Source organism: Pseudopipra pipra, chromosome 1 (assembly GCF_036250125.1).
Source record: "Pseudopipra pipra isolate bDixPip1 chromosome 1, bDixPip1.hap1, whole genome shotgun sequence".
Taxonomy (NCBI): Eukaryota; Metazoa; Chordata; class Aves; order Passeriformes; family Pipridae; genus Pseudopipra; species Pseudopipra pipra.
Window position 1 is genome coordinate 132,812,781 of NC_087549.1, and position 18,058 is coordinate 132,830,838.

Below are 18,058 nucleotides of genomic sequence, written 5' to 3' on the forward strand. Positions count from 1 at the left end.
CTCCCTTCACAACTCGCAACTCTTCCCATTCGTGGATGGTTTGGTTCATTCACTGCTTGCACATATCCGAGCCTTCACCACTTCACCATGGTTTAAAAGAGCAAGGAACAGTCAGAGTGGAACAAAGAATTTTGTTTTCATCTATGACATTTAATATCTGCTGTAGGAACTCAGACAAGCAAGCAGAGATTGTTTTTCTCGATAACTAAAGTGTGTTGTTGAGGACAAACACACTTGAACTCACACACAACCAGAGACACATGACAGGAAGACCTAGCCAGGAAGCTGACACAGAGTTGACAAAATAGAGTGCTGGGCTTGAGAGCCAACGCACACTTCTAAACATTTAAACATTTGATCCTCTCATGCCAAGTCCAAAGCCTTAATGATGCCACAACAAAGACTAAACGTGTTTGCTCAGTCAGATATTGAGTATAAACCATGTGAAGCCATTAAAATAAATGAAGGTTTTGAACGTTGTTTGAAGGTATCAGAATCATGACCCTTTCACATGTGGGTGAAGCAGCACGTGGGGAATGGTCTGAGAGGACTCTGTCAAGTGTCACCAAGCAGAAACACAACTTTAGGAATACTCTGGAGATATTAATACTTTAGGGATGACATGCCACTTTCTATGCACTTTGACAAGCGTGCCTTTTTTCTGCCCTTCAAGTAGCTGTTCTAGGACCCACAGAAAAGATACATCAGAAAATGGACAGCAAGTTTGGCCCTGCTGCCTTAGGAAAGATGAGAGCATATGTGAACCTTGAAAAGCTTTCACCCACAAAACCTCCCCAATTCACGCTTTGAAGCACAAGGGCAGTCAGAGATGCTGGCTGATTAGAACCCCAAAATTGAAGATGACCAAGCTCAGATACAGGCAGAAACTGGGGGCACAGCCACATGCAATTGCTGCCAACTTCACCGTCTCCCCAAGCTACTGACCTCCTCAGTCTCGTCCTGATCATCTCCCCATGATTTCCTCTCAGTGTGTCTTTTTAGCTTTTCACTCTTTTTTCTCTTTGGTCCCTGACACTCAGAAGGAATATAGGAAAAAAAGCATGCCAGCTGATTCCCTCCCACTTCTTTCTGGACCAGCTAAAATCTAGAGAACTGCATGTTCAGCAGTTCAGTTGGGGGCATCCTAGGGCTGCAAGACACCGGCATGCAGCCCAGGGCCCTTCCTCACACACATACTTGGTGTAATTAGAAACTTTTGAAAGGACAGATGATAAGAGCTATGCATGGGAGTCTGAAACAAAGACTCTAAGAAAAAAAAAATTACCATTTTCCAAAATTACTTCCTGGTGTCTATTTAATAATCAAATAACAATCAAGTAAGACATGGTGCAGACAACTTAATGGAGTTATCATCAAATTCAAGATTTCAGATGTGGCAAAAAGTATGTTCCTGCATTAAGATAAGTTAAAACAACATGCTTCAGTTTACTAAAATTTTCTTTACTTAACACCCACCTACATCACTCTTAAACCTGAGCCACTTAATTTTTCAGTACTGGAAGTTGTATCCCGCAGAAAGACAAACACAAATTTTAACTTTTTCACTTCAGAGGCTGATCTTCTTTTCAGGTAGTAATACCTTCAATACTAAAATTAACAGGCAATAACCACTAAAAGTGTACATAGAGGAAAAAGAAGAGATTGTGAATGAAGGGGAAGTCAGAAAAACACATGATTAGAAGAGATATAGCTCTCAGGTTTAGGTTATCCTGTCTCCCTACTTCCATTTTGTTATTATGTTGCATCCCTTCTATTTCTTCTGTTGAAAAAGTGTGGAGGGGAAACTCACACTGAAAATGTGAGTTTACCACAAACAAAATCCCTTTGTTCACACACCTGAGAAACAAAGATACAATGATACCTCTTTCTACAGCTGTTTTCCCAGTTACTTTTGGCTACACTGAAATACAAAGGCAAGCAACCCTTTTATTGATAAGCCAAAGCCAGTATTTCTGTAAAAGAAAGAAATACTGACATAGAGGAAAGCAGAGAAGGTAATTAATATATTGAAATATGGGTATTTTCCATCCAATTAATTGCTCCAATGAACAGAGAAAAAAAAAGGTTAAATAATCTAAAAAGTCTGGGGCTTGTTTGGGGATTTTTGCCTTTTCTATTAAGCTCTAGGCTGCTGTCCACAACAGTCTCATTAAACTCATTAACTGTGTAAGCAAAATTATATTGTATTAGTTGTCCAGCTTAACATTTTGTATAAACTTACTTATAGCCTAAAGTTACGGCTCAGTATATGGTAAATCTACTTAAGATAAATTTGACTGCAGTCATTACCTTTTGATGCCCGCAACTGCGACTTAGGAATGTTAATTCTCCCATTACTTATTCTCAATATTTTGGTTCTCCAAATACTTTACTGTCTTTGAAATGGTAAGAAAGGTTGTCCCTCCTCCCCCTTTTGTTAGAATACATGACAGCCCTTTGAATGCTGTAGCAGGTGCTGAAGAAAAATGCTTTTCTATTAAGTCAAGAATGTCACTACTTGGGTCGTGAGACAGCAGGCAGACCTTCATCATTTTTGCAAAAGTTATCTCCAGGGAAAACCATCAGCATGTTTTATTTCCACACTATCAACTCACTCTTATCACAGACCATCATTCTTCAAAGACAGCCATTTGAATAATACTTCAGACTTGACAATGGCTGACAGATAAAGAAACATGAAATTAAACACAGTGCCTACTAATAAAGTGCTAAATACGAGTTAAGGAAAAAAAGAAAAAAAGAAAAACTAGACCAATATTCCAGTAACATTAATTACAATACAGATTCAGGAAGCGGAAAACATATTTTTATATAAATTCCCGAGAAACTCTATACACAGAAATTGTTTGCATAGGTAAAACCAGTGAAAAAATGGAAGCAAACACTGTACCAAAATCAGTGATAAGTGACAGAATCATGGAATCAACCAGGTTGGAAAAGACCTCTGAGATCATCAAGCCCAAACCTTGATAGTTACTAAAGCCTAAGTAGAAGCAGGTTTTTTGGCACTGGAAAGAATGGCAATTCCCCTCCTCACCCACAGGCAAGATCTAATTCCTGCCACAGAAAGCCAGCAATGTTTTTTCTTCTCCCAAACTCATACTTGATAATTTCTTTTAAACCAAGATAATTTAAAATTCTATGGAACAAGAGAACTGAACAGAACCAAATTCAAGATGTTAAAGTATTTATTTTAGTAATGTGGATAAAAATAACATGGACATCTTCAATACTGTACATTTGTTTAATAGATAATATACAGCAAGGGAGGTTATTTAAAGTGTACAGAATAAATGGGACTGTACATTAGACTGGGGGGGGCAAAAGAGCCATTTGCTTGTCACATCGTACTGCTAAGCTACTAAAAATGCTCAAGGAAACACCTCTATGAAAAGAAAGACAGGAAATAAATCACATTATAGAAATATCAACAGAACAATAAAAGGTTAAAAAAATACCGCTTTCTTACTATACTGGGTCTGGCTGGGATTGAGGTAACTTTCTTCACAGCAGCACGTATGGTGCTGCTTTGCTTTGGATTTGTGGCAGGAACAGTGCTGGTAACACACCAGTGCTTTGGCTTTTGCTGAACATTGCTTGCACAGCATCAAGGTTTCATTTTTTCCCCACTCTGATCGCTCCAGCAAGTAGGCCAGGGGGGAGCAAGAAGTTGGGAGGGGACACAATTGGGACAGCTGGCCAGAACTGACCCAAATGATATTCCAGGTTCCCCAAGAAAAACTGAGGGGAGGCTGGGCAGAGATCTGCTTCTGGGAGGTGGTAATTCCCTTTGCATGACTTGTTCCCACGTACCCTCCTTTTCTTCACTTACAGTGTTTTTATCTCAACCCTTTGCTGTTCCCATTCCCTCCCTCATCCCTCTGAGGGAGGAAGCAGCTGGGCAGTGCTTAGCTGCTGGCTTGGGTCAGCTCTGGTAAACTGCAGAATCTGGGCAACTTTTTACTTTTTTTTCATTATACATTAAGCTTACAAAAGAAAGATTTCACACAGACTACTGATGTTTCTTAAATTTGGGCACACATAACCATGTACATTTTAAGAGTGACCTTCTTCCAATTTTGCTAAGTGAAGTAGTTTCTTTTTCACATCAGTGCTATATCCAGAGTACATATTAACATTTCCACAAGTGAACTGAATTATTCAAAGACAAATATGCTCCCCTCTCTCAACCCTTACACATTACACTCTTGGAAGATCTTTTTCCAGACAGAAAAAACCTCCACCCACAAGAATGTGCGTGCTGTATTTTCTCATCAACTATTTCTGCCATGTGAAGCTGTGCTTCCATGTTGCTTTTTATTTTACATATATATATATATAAAATATCTTTATTTAGGAACATGGGAACAACTGCTTTAAATGGCAATTACGACTGAACTCAAACACAGTTGTGACTATTAACCATCTACATTAAGTAATAAAATACAGTTTTAAGAAGAGGAAAGATAGTCACAATAAAATTCAGCAAACATTTCAACAAAAAAACCATTTATAAAAATTAGTTCTGTATGAGCAGGAGATAGAAACATGTTATTTCATAAAGTCTTTAGCTGCTTCTAGTTTTACAATCAGGAAAAAACACTTCAGGGAAAAAAAACCAAAAGCAAAAGAGCACAAAGGGTAAATGAAAAGAGTCTTCCTGTCTTCCGGAGTCACAGCTCTAGTGGAAGGTGCTCAGCTTTATTCATTCTCAAATCTGCTGTACGGGTTATCAGAATCCTGAAGAAGACCTGTAAAACAAAACAAGACCACATTTATCACTTTCTTACCAGTATCACATAAATACCTTGAGTTACTGACTTCAATAGGTATTCCATAAAACAAATCCAAAAGGCAATTCCTGTAATAATTGCTCTATTACCTAAACACTCAAGTATTACAATAAATTGAAAGTGTTCTTAAGCATTCGTATTTCTCAGACTAAAATCACACATAAGTATTTCATGTTTTAGCAGGGAGAGAACATTTCTGTATGAAAAATTATTTCTCATTTGTGAGGTATATCCTAAAAAATGCACTTATAAGAGTCAAGTTGACAAAAATCTAAGCATAGAGATGTGTCAGGAAGAACAGATTCAGGCTTGCCAGTTTATAAATGCAAGTGACTATAAGATCATCATCCTTTTAAAATGTAAGATGCTGCTACTTTGACTTAGTTCTACTTCGATTATACCCAACCATCTGTCACATTCAGCCACTTACAGCTTTTCTGCAACAGGACAATAATCTCTAAGAACAAATGAAGATGACTTCTACATGCACTAAAACCTCCAGGGACCAGAACAAGAGCATCACTTAATCCAGGTTGCAGTATGTTTCCATCATGAAGATTCTTAATGACTTTACCAGAATATTGTCACAGTAAGCACTGCAAAGCTATCCAATTATTCTGAGTGTCTGGATATGCAGACCATCCTCTGTAAGGGTTGGCTGAGCAATCACTGTTCCACATAGTAATTATTTCGAAGAGACTTGAAACCACCCACCAGATTTGGGGTAGGTAGAAGCACATACTGAAAATAAAGGAGTCCTGTAAGAGTCCAGAGGCTGACCTTTTGTTGTGCAAGAACAAGAACACTACTGCTGTCTTTTCTACTGGGGTTTTTATACTGATGTCTGGCAAACCTGGACTCTTCTCTAGCTCATTTGTTTAGGCACGGAGACATAATGACAGTGCAGCCAGGTAAATCACAAATGTTCAGATTCACAATAGTGAAAACAAAATTACACTGGTCACTGCCAAACTTTGTAAGAACTCCCCTCAGACCTTTTCACACCATACCTCTTTTCCACATATATTGCACACATATATTGAACATTCACTATTCTACCTGAAAGTCAAAAGCTAACGGTGCCGAAGGCAGACTAGACTTTTGCCTACCTTGTTGCAGTTGGAGAGCTTCGTTTGAACTGCCTGGTTATTTTAAGATTCCAATCAAGAAGCACAACTGCTTAGTGCTGATTACTGTATGAGTTACTGCAACTAACTACCTGATAGGGAACAGCAAATATTAAGGAATAAGTATGAAAAGTCCTATAATCACTCAAATATACAAGATTACGAGCAGTCAGCTTGTAAAAGGTTAATATCAAAACCAGCCCTCATACAATGTCTCTTACTTGTGAAAAAAGAAGCAAGGCAATCACATTTATTTCTGCCAGGTAACATGAAATACATCCTATTTACCTGGTATAGTACCTTGCATTAGAGGCACTATCCCCTTCTCTAACTGTTAAAAAAAAAAATTACACATTTGTGTAATAAGAATATGCTTAGGTTGAAAATTATCTACAATATTTAGAGATTTTGAAATGTTTATATTTTTAAACTTTTAGAAAGCAGTTACTTGTCAAATTTTAATCTTACCTTTCATGCATTTAAACAAAGAATTGTGATGTCTGTTAAGTCTACTCTAGCTGACAAGTAAGCTAACACATAATAAAAAACCCCTCTTATCCTTGGCCTGCCATTCAACCTTTAGTGCCTTCAGGTAACATTCCTGCATTAATATAAGCCCAAACCACACAGTGAGAAGAAACATTTTCTTTATTTCCAGACCATCACCACCACCCCCTCCTTCCTCCAGACATGTTAATAGTTTGGCAGTTAGAATATATGGATCCTAATACATTTAGTTACCTGAAACAAAACTAAGCAGTCCTATTTTAAAAAAAATTTTGCAGTACTTCAGTATTTCACCTGTTCCAAATAAAAAACACATCTACACAACATTTACAGAAGATCAGCATCAATACTAGAAATTACCACTATTATTACAATTGCCATTGCATCAACTCCCTGCATTCATTAAGTTCCACTTAGAAATAAACACCCCAAACTTCAGAAACTTTTCCACAAAGTGGCAAGTTGTGGTACCAGACTCCCTGATAAAATTAATGTAGGCTGCATAGTTCTCTCTATAGAGTCTGGCAAGCGCTTAGTATGTCTTTTTGATATTTCATTCAGGATACATATTCGACACTTCATAGGTCTGAAAGCAGCACAGTAAAAGATACTGTTCTTTACAGCTTAAATTCAATGGAAAAGATTTTCTACATCCAATAATCCAATTTCAAATTAACCAGATGATTGTGTAAGAGTCCTGATAAACTTTTCCTATACCATTCTGAGGAGCAAATATACTTTTCTCTGCCTCTGCCCCAAAACATTTGGCTAAAAAGACATTTTAGAAAACTAATCCTCATATTTCAAGTGAGTGTGTAACTTTTACTCCTCACTGCAAATGTCATTCCCAGTAGTACTTGCTGTCATTTTACTGAATTATGTTTAGGAATGAACAGATATAATCACCACCAACCAGGCATTAGTATGCTTAACTTAAAATCCTCTGATCTGTTTTATTGTACAATACTGAAACTCAACAAGCTTTAAGAACTACGGGTCAATCTAGTGGGAATACTATTGGTCATGACTTCAGAAATTGATCTCCCAGGAAAAATGGAGTCCAAGAGAAATGGCAAGCCTTCCTTCCAAACGAGAATAACCATGGGTTACAACACCTGATGCACTTTGCTCTCAGTCTTGCTTTCAAACCTGCATCCAATGTTTAAATTTCTTTTATACTCAGCATTCTAAGTACATAGTAGGGTTACATTCAGTGAGAGGAGGGAGACAGCAGTTCATCACTTTCACCAGTGCTTACTGAAGAAGTTGTATCAGGCTCCAGTAAGTGGACAAAAACAATCTGGAGAGACATACAAAAAAAGGAGCATGACAAAAAGCTCCTGTCAGCTGCTACAGCTGCTCTTATGTGTGCCTCTCCGAGGAGCTGTGAGCCAATGCTAATGGGACAGCACGTCAGGTTCAGCTAAAGCTCCTGTGCTGCCTTGAACCAGACACGAGTTGTCTCTCCACTGTTTCCCATTTGACACGAGAGCGACTGCCCAACTTGTCATTTACACTCAGGGGTTCAAAGAAGCCAGATGTTTGTAGCTTTAGGAGTCTTGTTTGCAATCAAGTCCATTACATGTTACTGGTGAACTTGAATACTGACACGCAGGTCACTTACAAGAATTTTTAACATCTTACTTCTATTTACCCTCATTTTGAGGTTAGTATTTGACCTACTTAGTAGTCAAGTATCTTCTGTTAGCTTGTATGAAATAATGAGGCCTCCTAATATTTATGAAAAGACAAAGCAATGGTAACAAATTAATACTTCTTTCCAGTATCTTCATTTATATTGTATACCATCTAATTATGCAGGTTCTCAGTAACTGAGATCTGACTCTCATCACATATCAGCACTGACCAAAATCAGAATTAACAATTGAAATATTTACAAAAGTCCATGCTTGGAAAAAACCCAACTTAGTTTGCTGCATGTCTTCATCCTTTATTAAATGTTTCCTCTTTATTTTTAACCTCCAGATTGACGACTGTATTCTTGACAACAAACTAAATAGCCTTCAGTGTACAGCAATGCAAGGTTTTCCAACCTTGCATTCAGAACAGTGAAGAAGGTCAAGGCAAAGTACCTACCTTGAACAGGAGCAACATTTACTATGACAAACTACTGATTATAAAAATCAATGTCTCACATAAAACAAAGGAGATAGGATTACATATCATTAAAATAGCTGATCAAAACCTTTGCAGAACTGAAGCAATAAAATGGTAGTAATTTTGTAAAAATTAAGAGAAAGAATCCTTTTACTAATACCAGGCAATATCCTGAAATAAATAAATAAGAAAGCAGATCTATACTAATACTATACTGAACACACAATAGCAGCAAATGCAGCAGGAATTAAATTGTAGCTCCTTTGTATAATACACAAGCTGCAAAGTCTTCTGAATTCTACTTTAAATTTTTCCTAAGAGTCAACATATAATTTGTGTAATCATATTGCATTCATATATGTGAGCAAATGAAAAATACTATGAAATTGTACAACAAAGAAACAATTCAAAGTGCGTACTCCTGGTTGCTAAAGCTCTCTATTGCTTCCCATGCTCCCAAAGGACTGTGGCTAGGGTGACACCTGCAATGCATTATAAATGTGTAATTACCATTTAAATGGGGTATGGAAAGCTGGTGGATGAAATGGGAAAAGGCATTCCCTTAAAGCCAACCAAATACTGAAATTTCGGGCATGATCATCTTAATCTACAGAGTCAGGTTAACAAAGTCATTGTCGTTCTGCCACTCCCCCATGCCTACTTAACTGAGAATCCACTCTGCAGTGTGTAAGAGTGTAAAGTAATCTAGTGCCTCCATAATTATTTGCAGCAATTTTTATTAGATTATGTTTAATATGCTAACATACATATTTTCTAGACAGTAAAAAATGAGGACAGAAGATCCAAGTCTACTCTATGTCTCATTGAATTATTCTGACAATCATTTGTCTGCATATTATCAGAACACAACCCATATATGTAATAGCATTATATTTAGGGATATTTCAAAATTTATACATATTTTGTATTTAATTTTTACTCAGTTACATACATCGTTTCAGGATGTGCCAATTATTTATGTAAGAATTAGGTTTTTCTTTAGGACAAAAATTAATGATGAGAATCCAGGCCTCAAATTGGTATATCTGATAACATAAATTAATATTTGCTTAGGCAATAAAGCAAACCTGCCAATAAATAAACTTTATACAGAAGTTTGCTATTAAAATTTAAGTTTTATAGTCCAATTGCAATCTTATGCAGGTAAAATGCACTGCAAAACGTAACTGCAATAACTGCAAGAAGATGTTGGTATGAACTTGTTTCTAATTAAGTCATTGACAGACCAACATGCTTCAAGCAGAGGCAAAATGACACTGGCTCTCATATGACTGTGTGCACAGTACAGCTACAAGCAAGATTTATTGAATTTGGTGTATGTATTCCAGAGGCACTGATTATGCAGTTATTTACTTCAGGAAACTCAGGTACTCCAACAAGATCCAGCAAAGCATCCCGCAGAAGTCTGAAAGTTAAGCACTGAAGAGAGAACTGTCTTCACTAAAACGTAGGGCCATCCACTGACTGAACAGAACGGAACACAGCCTTCTGAACATTCCCAGTGCAGTGTTTTGGTACCAGAACTGTGACACTGAATTCAGGACCTGTCCACTCTTGGCTGCATCAAGGAGATGCAAAGGTACATGCACGTCTGCACAGAGTGCTGCAAGTTGCTGTGAGGACATAGCCATTGTCCTAAGTTCTTGACCAGATCTACCCCAATGATTCAAACATGTTGAGATTGACTCTGAGGTCTCTTCTAAGGAGAAACAAACACAAAAAGCCTGTGTTGTTTTATTTTGCTGTCTGGATTTTGTTTGCTTTTTTACGCCTGAACTATTGTTGTCAACCACTCAAACACCTCTAGAAACTGAATTGTCGTTGGTATACTGGGTCAATTATCCTATAAAATACCACAGGACTGAACTTCAATGACTGATGTTTAATAAAAAATTTCTTCCAGTTTCTATAACATTCTTCCTCCTGTAGCTCAAGCTTCAGTGTAGTTTTTCTCCATTCCAGCAAAGGAACATTGTTTTGCAAACGCTCTCCAGGCAGAGGATTCCCTATAGAGATTGTCTGTATCACTTCTGCATCAGCCAAAGGGCAGGCTGCAGATTCATGAAGACATCCCCAGACTCTGCCCATCAGTTTAACAAGAGGATGAAAATTAACGGCTTTGAGTGACTGTTCAGACCCCTAGAATCACCCCCTCTGACATTAGTGCAATTTGCATAATAAAAAATGCAGCAGAGTTTTAGCATATCTTTCTCTGAATACACAGTACTATTAACCCTATGAACAAATCAAATGAAAAGTGCAAGCACTGACAAGCCTACATAATAAGAGCCTCCTACACAGCACAGCAGGTCCTACAGTCTTGTGATATTCTACTACTGGACCATAGCTCCACTTAAAAACAAAAAAAAAATAACAATTTTAATCCCTACATCAGGCTGCACCCTCCATCCTTCTTTTCCAATCTTGATTTAAAAAGCTTCCTATCTGCTAGCCAGTCTACCCTCCTTTAATAGCCATGAGTCTAGTAGCAAAGTTCAACTAGCTTGATTTACCACATTCAAGAACAAACAAAAGACCCCCCCAAATCAGTACTCCTACTTAGGAACAGAAAGGATCACTTATTTTAATCAATATATTTAAATGCCCATCCCAAGCAAACACCCCATCCAGCACACTGTGTCTTGCCCAGTGGGAGCTCAGTGCAGGAAGAGAACAGGCACATAATAGTGCTGAGCTCAGGTGCTCAGGTGTCAGAAGACATGCATCAGTGGGAAACTGGGCTTGATTACTTCTCCTGCTCATAAAGCAGCTTGTTTCTGCTGTGAATTTTAATAATAATTAGGAAAAAGGAATCCATTTAGATACAGAGTATCAAAACAAGATAACACATACCATACTTCTTACGTATTTCATCATGCTTCAGTTTTCTTTCATGTTTCCTGCAAGAAATAAAGGCATCAAAAGAACATTCAGACTGTTTTGAGCTGTAAGCAAAATATAATTACATCTAAAACGGACAACAGCATTTTTTACATTAGTATGCAATTACAAATTTTTAAAAAATCACATTCAGCAGGTACAGATCTTATCTTTCTATGTAAACTTTATGCATCTGTAAGACTCCCTATAACTTCTGACTAACCAATAATGTCAAAATAAGATGTATTAAAATAAACAATAAGAAATACTGTTTTTTCTATATAAAAGTAATGCATCCACATATATTTACATATACACCCACTGAGGTATTCATGTCTACATAACACTATGCTGGAAGACTCCCTAATGCTTTCCAGCAGGGAGCATAATTGTAAAATTTAGCTGTGAATACAATATGCTTCAGAATCCTAATTCACTGTAAGAATTCTAAAAAGACAAAATGTGTATTACTGTTTTGTTTAAGCTGTACAGCAAGTGTAAGTGAAAACTACTGGTGTCAAAAATCCAGCATGGCATCCATGCAGAGAATAAATTAAAATATTGTGCTATACAGAAACTGTTTTTTACGTTTCTGATCATAAGACAGTTTTCAAGACTGTATCTAATATTGCCAAACTCTAATTGCATAAACCAAGAGCCTGATGAATCAATTTCTTCTTCCCCTTTGCAAAGGTGAAGGGGGAAAAAAATAAAGGATGTTTAAATGGAAATCATTCCATCATTCCTCAGATAGTTTTTCCTATATTTCAAAAGAAGCATATATAAGAAGTCATCAAACTAAGTAAAATATGCTTAGTTTGAAAAACAAACACAAAAGCTTCTATGTATCTGTTTCAGAAGTATAATCCAGAATCTATATATTTTTAGGAAGGGACATAGAATTTGGCAAAACAATGTTCCTCTAACAAAAATTTAAAAATACACCGTTTGCTGTCCCTGTCAAAATTCAATCCAGCTAAACAAGTTGTGACTTTTGCTGAATTCCAATTTGCACATATTCAGCGGAAAGCTGTTAAGCACTGACAGCTTAATTCACCAAAGATCCCAACTGCCCTATGCATATTCCACCTCCAAACAATTCCTACTGCTAAACAGATCCTGTGTGCCCTCTGAAGCAATTATCCTGCTTCCTACAGAGCTGAAGGGCTGAACTGGCCTTTCCCAGCAACTGCACTTCTGGAAAAGCAAGCACATAAAGCAGAATGAGGAAAACCAAGCAAGACAGATTCAAAACCTTCCACTTCTATTTCCCTGAGATACCCAATCTCCCTTACATCCCTTTCCACTATTAAGCCCAGGCTGCACAGTAAAGAACTTGACCAAATGCAGGAGGAAGAACTGGTGAGTCAGGGTGATGAAATTCACGTAGATGAAGACAGTCAGGACTGAGATGTTGAAGAGAACAGAAAAAGGACAAGACAAATTGACCTACTGAGGGTAACCTGACAATAAGATTTCTGCTTTTTGTGTTACATAAGAGGAAGATATTAAATGAGGCAAGGGATCTCAGGAAGAAAATAAGAGAAATTCTGCTAGAAGCAGCCTCCTCCTGTATAAAGCCAAAACTTTCTTCTGTATAGTTTTCATGTGATATCATGTGATCATAAACCAGGTTTGTAGTACTAATGGTATTTCTTCACTGTTTTGCCTACCCTCTCTGAAGTAATGGAGATTCACTGCCGCACTTTCAACTGACAACAGTACTTCAGCAGTCAGTCTGAATCAGTTCTGAACTCAGAAAGCACTAAGAATCTGCATAACAAGGGAGAGTGGAAAATCATGCCGTGCAAGCTTTAAACCTCAGAAACACTTCAGGATACTTCCCTAGGGTATTCAAAACAAACCACCAAACACCTAGTTAAGTTTGAAGGATAAAACCATTATTATCAGTGAAATGTTCAAACTCTGACAGGTAGCCAGGACTACATCACTTCACCTGTGACTAAATCCTTGCACAGTAAATAAGTCTTAGGCACACATTGACCGAGGAGAATCAGACGCAATTCTGAATAGGTGGTCACTGAATCAGCCATCCAGGTGACTCACTGCACTGTCCACATCTTGATATTATGATCAGCTGAAGTCACTTTAGTCTTCTGAGCTGGTTCTGCTTCTTAACACTACTGCTCTTACTCCATCTTCTATATGCTAAATTCTTGGCTCCTCACACAAGATGTCCCCACTGCTGTAAGCTGAGAGAGTATTCTTCCCAATACTAACAATTCACATAAGAATTTTCCACACTTGGTTCTTTGCAAGGGAACTGCAATCTTTTCTTTCCCTGGCCTCTCTCCTACTTCTCCCTTACCACTATACTACAAAATTATACTTGGCAGCTGATCTAATTGTTTTTCATTTGTTTATAAATTTCTAAAACAAATAATGGTTTATAAAATATATAAATATACCATATCAGTGTACCATGTATTTGCAGCTGTAAATAATTAAATGAGTGTACAGAAAGACTCATTACATGATGCTATGTTTAAAAATGGTTTTTCATGTTAGAGATGACATGAAGTCCAATAAAGGACTAAAGCTATGCAATAAGATACCTCTTTTCAGTCAAAAACTGAACTCCGGATATTCTGTGTTTTCCTCTGCAGTTTGCTCATCACAAATATCTTGTTGAGAATATTAATTTGGTCTTCAGCCTGCTACTAACAATTCATCCTCCAAAGGTCTCAGAAGAAGCAAGCAATGGGTAGGCTGAAGTGTTCTGGTTGCTGAAAGCGGCCTAGTCCTTATGTTTTCCCATGACACCCAGCCACACACACAATAGGTATGAATGTTCAGAACAGAGGAATACCCCAGGGCTGCTGCTAAACTCTCTCCTGCAATTAGAACAGTTTCTGTTTCACAGACACACTCCTGAGACAAGCTGGAAAAGAGGAATGCTGCTCTAAGTAAGGCTGCAGCAATCATTCTGGCAGAGAAGTCTGCTTCCAGTGATCCTTGTTCCTAGGCTTAATTCAAGAATGGAGTTGGTATTAGCTCTGTGTTGCTAATTGCCTGGTGCAACACTACTTGCTCAGCGTGTGCACAGCAAACCTCACGCTCAAGAAGTATCAGACTTTCTACAGATTAACTGTACCAAGAATTTGAAGTTGATGCACAAATCACAATGGAAAGGTTATGCCAAACAATCATCCTCTATTGTGCACCTGGTCAGAAGTCTTTGCTTTATAACAAACATAGGTAAGTGTTGCCCTAAGTGAACAAAGTAACATAATTAAAGATGTACATTTCATCACAACAAGGGACATGGTTTTGCCATACAAAAAAACGTTGGATGTTCCTCACTGGGTCCCTTCTCTTTAGAAAGGAGTAAAAGCAATATAGGAGAAACATAGCACACTAGCACTCTGCTTATTGTGCCGTGACTAGTTATAATTGGACGAAAAGGTAGAAAATTCCCTTTTTTTCTGATCCATTGCAAATATTCAGCATCACTTACCTGAGAAATTGTGTGGTACAACTACGTGTGAGCATATTTCCTAAACTGGACATCTATTTCTTACCCTTCTGTGCACGTTTAAGTATAATACTTTCAGCTCACAAATTCAGATGTTTATGAAAACAAGTCTGCGCCCCTTTTCTTCTCAGATTAAGTCTGACATTACCTTGCAATGATGAAAGGGGAAGTACTGCTTCCTATTCTGTTCCCAAATAAATGCTTTCTTTGCTTTTCCCCCATCCCTAGATTCATGATATCCTTGCATCCTGTGGATGTAATCTTACAGATATATGCTGAGACTCTTCACTGAACTCATCCAACAGAATAAAAACGTCCAAAACCCCACATAAATGTGAACGCCTTTAGGTAAAACAAATTTTGCATAGTATAGAGTTAAGGAATGTTGTGCCCTGGGCAAGAAAGTAAGAATGCTCTCTGCATCAGCAGCTCTCAGTTACAACAGAAATAAAATGCCTTTACACACAATCTAAAGTGTTAAACTTGTGTCATCATTACACTTGAAAAATATGTATTTTGAAAATATTAATTTCAGCTCAACTACACTAGGAGACATCTAATTTTCATCTTTTCTCTTCAGAAAGTTACCTTTAAGCTTATGCTTTCCTAAACAATTATAAATGCAGAATACACACTGCTGCAACAGTAAATCTGTGTTGTTCAAGTCTGTGGAGAACAAAAATAAATTCAAATTTGCTAAGTTTAAAAGCTACTAAACTGTATTATACAGCCACTAGAAAATGGGAATACATATATTAAACTTTGTATACTTGAGAAAAATAATAATCACAAACCCAAAAACTAATCAAACTTCGCACTTAGTCAAGCTCTGAAAAATTCCTTGGTATATGTCCCCATTGTATCCTATTCTAATTTTTTCTATTGCCAGAAAGTTTAGGAATTTTGTACAAGGCTAAAGGACACATCAATTTAAGCCATTACAACAGAATGTATTCTGTTTCTTAACATCTGTGGTAGTTTGGTCTGGGCCTTCCTTGGTGACCAGTTTGTAACCAAGGAAGTGCCCAGATTTACCCAGTATTCCCTATGATTTTTATGTAAGCCAGACTATAAGAAGAAAGGAGGAGAGGTCTTTGCCCTCTTTCCTTCCAGTGGCTTTGGAGGTGCAGGTTCCCTGCTGTTGAGTCTGTGTGTTGGGGAGCGAGGCCTGGTGAGGCCTTGCCGACCTTGGGAGGCGGAGGTTGCCGGCGATCGTTCCAGAGCGACTCTTGGTTGTCCCAAGGAGAGTAGTGAGATATTTCTTTGCTAACTCTTTTAGTTGCTAGATATTGGGCTACTAATCGGGAGATATATATATATATATATATATATATATATATATTATTTTGGTTTTGTTCCTTTTCCCTTCCCCCCTTCCCTTTCCCTTGTGAAATTGTATATAACTGTAATATAAGTGTAAATATATTTATATTATATTTATATATATTGCTTTAGCTGTCTCTCTCTCTTTTCGGTTTTCTTGGTTGTTTTTCTCCCTCTTCTCCCTGAGGTTTGGGGGGGGACACGGGACTTCTTGTGGTAAGGTTTGGACACTTGGCAGGGAGCCAGCTTCAAACCATATCAACATCACAGTGCTACTTCAGAGTCATAATCATCATCAGATTCAGGGCAAACACTTACTGTACTTGCCTATATAACCTGTCAGTTCAGAAAACAGTTGCGTGGAGTTGAGTGATTCTCTCAGCTCCTTCCAGTCAGATACGTGAGCAACAGCAAGTGCATCTGTAAGACCACCTTATTAACTTCCATTTTTCTGCCTAGTCAGAAACGTACCTGCCTTGTCTCCTTATGTACATCTGTAATAGAGAAACTTTATATCTTCATGTAAGAGCCCCACGAGGATTCTCATGTGGAAGCACGCCTTGCTCCCTAACTCCCTGCTCATATTAACAATCAATCCAAGTTCAGGAGAAAACAGCAGGCATCAGGCAGGCAGTGAAGGTGCCCACCTGTTACTTGGCAGATGAGTCTTTAGAGAACAAAACCAGGAAGTGGCAAACCTAAGATTAATTTCCTTGTCAGCATGTGGGGATTCAAACCCATACCTGACAGCTAGGACACTCTTGTCTTGCTGAAGGCTAATCCACTGTGAATCTCAAAACTGAAGACCGTGAAAGGAAGTATGATTCAAAAGGTACATCTCATTTGTACCAGGCATCAGTGCCCTATCTATGAAAACTGTTTATCTAAAGAAAAATGTAAAACCCACCAAAAGTCACAGTAGAACTAAGCTATAAAAATCTACATCTGAAGGAATGCAGTTCTCACTGAGAAACACTGTATGAGGGCTGACTCTTGCACTTCTTTTTACACTTTTTACAGCTTTAGCAGAAAGGATGGAAATATGAAATTAGGGCTACAATGAGATCTGAGCCAAAGTTTTCAATTCCTGAGCCAAATTTTGAATAGGTATGTCACTATCAACTTCTCTACCTTTCCCAGACAGATTTTAAAAGAAAAAGAACCAATAACCAAATGAATCCAACAAGTGGGTCTCAACTCTTAATTTCAGCCTCGCTTGGGCATTAACTCATGCCACAGGCAGGCATCAGTCCAGAAGAGACTAGACAAGACTTCAGACACTTTCCTCCTGTTTGCTCTTGGCTGGCACAGAGTACTCATGGTACCTGCCACAGTGAGCATCAACCCATTTGCTCCCTGTTCACTTACAAGAATACAGGCTCCTAATCAGGTTCACCAATCTCACATTAAGCCATGTTTTGTAAAAACCTGACACTGTCATGCCTAACTCCACAATGTTTCTTTGTTTAGTACTCCATGTATTCCTCAGAAAGGCAGAATACTCCAATAGCACCAAGAAGCATGTCAAGCTGTCCAGACTCACCTCTGAAGAGACTGTAGTCTTCTTTCCTCTCTCTTCCTAGCTAGCTGCTCTTCTTCTTCATCTGGTCTACTAGAAAAATAAGGAGGAAAGGAAAGTGTAAGAGGAGGAAAAAGCAACTTCACTGCTAAGCAATCACTATTTAGTCACTCGATTTATTTTCAAAAAGAATTTATAGTCTGAACAGAGATACTTCTTCACAGCCATGTAAAATTTAATCGCTGAATAGTAT

The 18,058-nt window shown here is 37.9% G+C and overlaps 1 protein-coding gene across 4 annotated transcripts in view; it reads right to left on the reverse strand.

Annotated features, from left to right (window-relative positions):
* Positions 1-3,191: 3,191 nt before the first annotated feature.
* LOC135425649 (pituitary tumor-transforming gene 1 protein-interacting protein-like) overlaps positions 3,192-18,058 on the reverse strand; it is a 30,492-nt gene continuing 15,625 nt past the window's right edge. For 2 of the 4 annotated variants that reach the window (XM_064678154.1, XM_064678179.1), the window contains exons 5-7: positions 17,830-17,898; positions 11,441-11,487; positions 3,192-4,772 (exon numbers count right to left, since the gene is read on the reverse strand). In XM_064678154.1, the coding sequence (XP_064534224.1) occupies positions 4,723-4,772; positions 11,441-11,487; positions 17,830-17,898 (166 nt within the window). In that variant the 3' untranslated portion in view covers positions 3,192-4,722. Of the gene's footprint in view, positions 4,773-5,923; positions 6,034-11,440; positions 11,488-17,829; positions 17,899-18,058 lie in introns of all 4 variants that reach the window. The other 2 variants (XR_010435684.1, XM_064678164.1) reach the window with 2 other exon arrangements.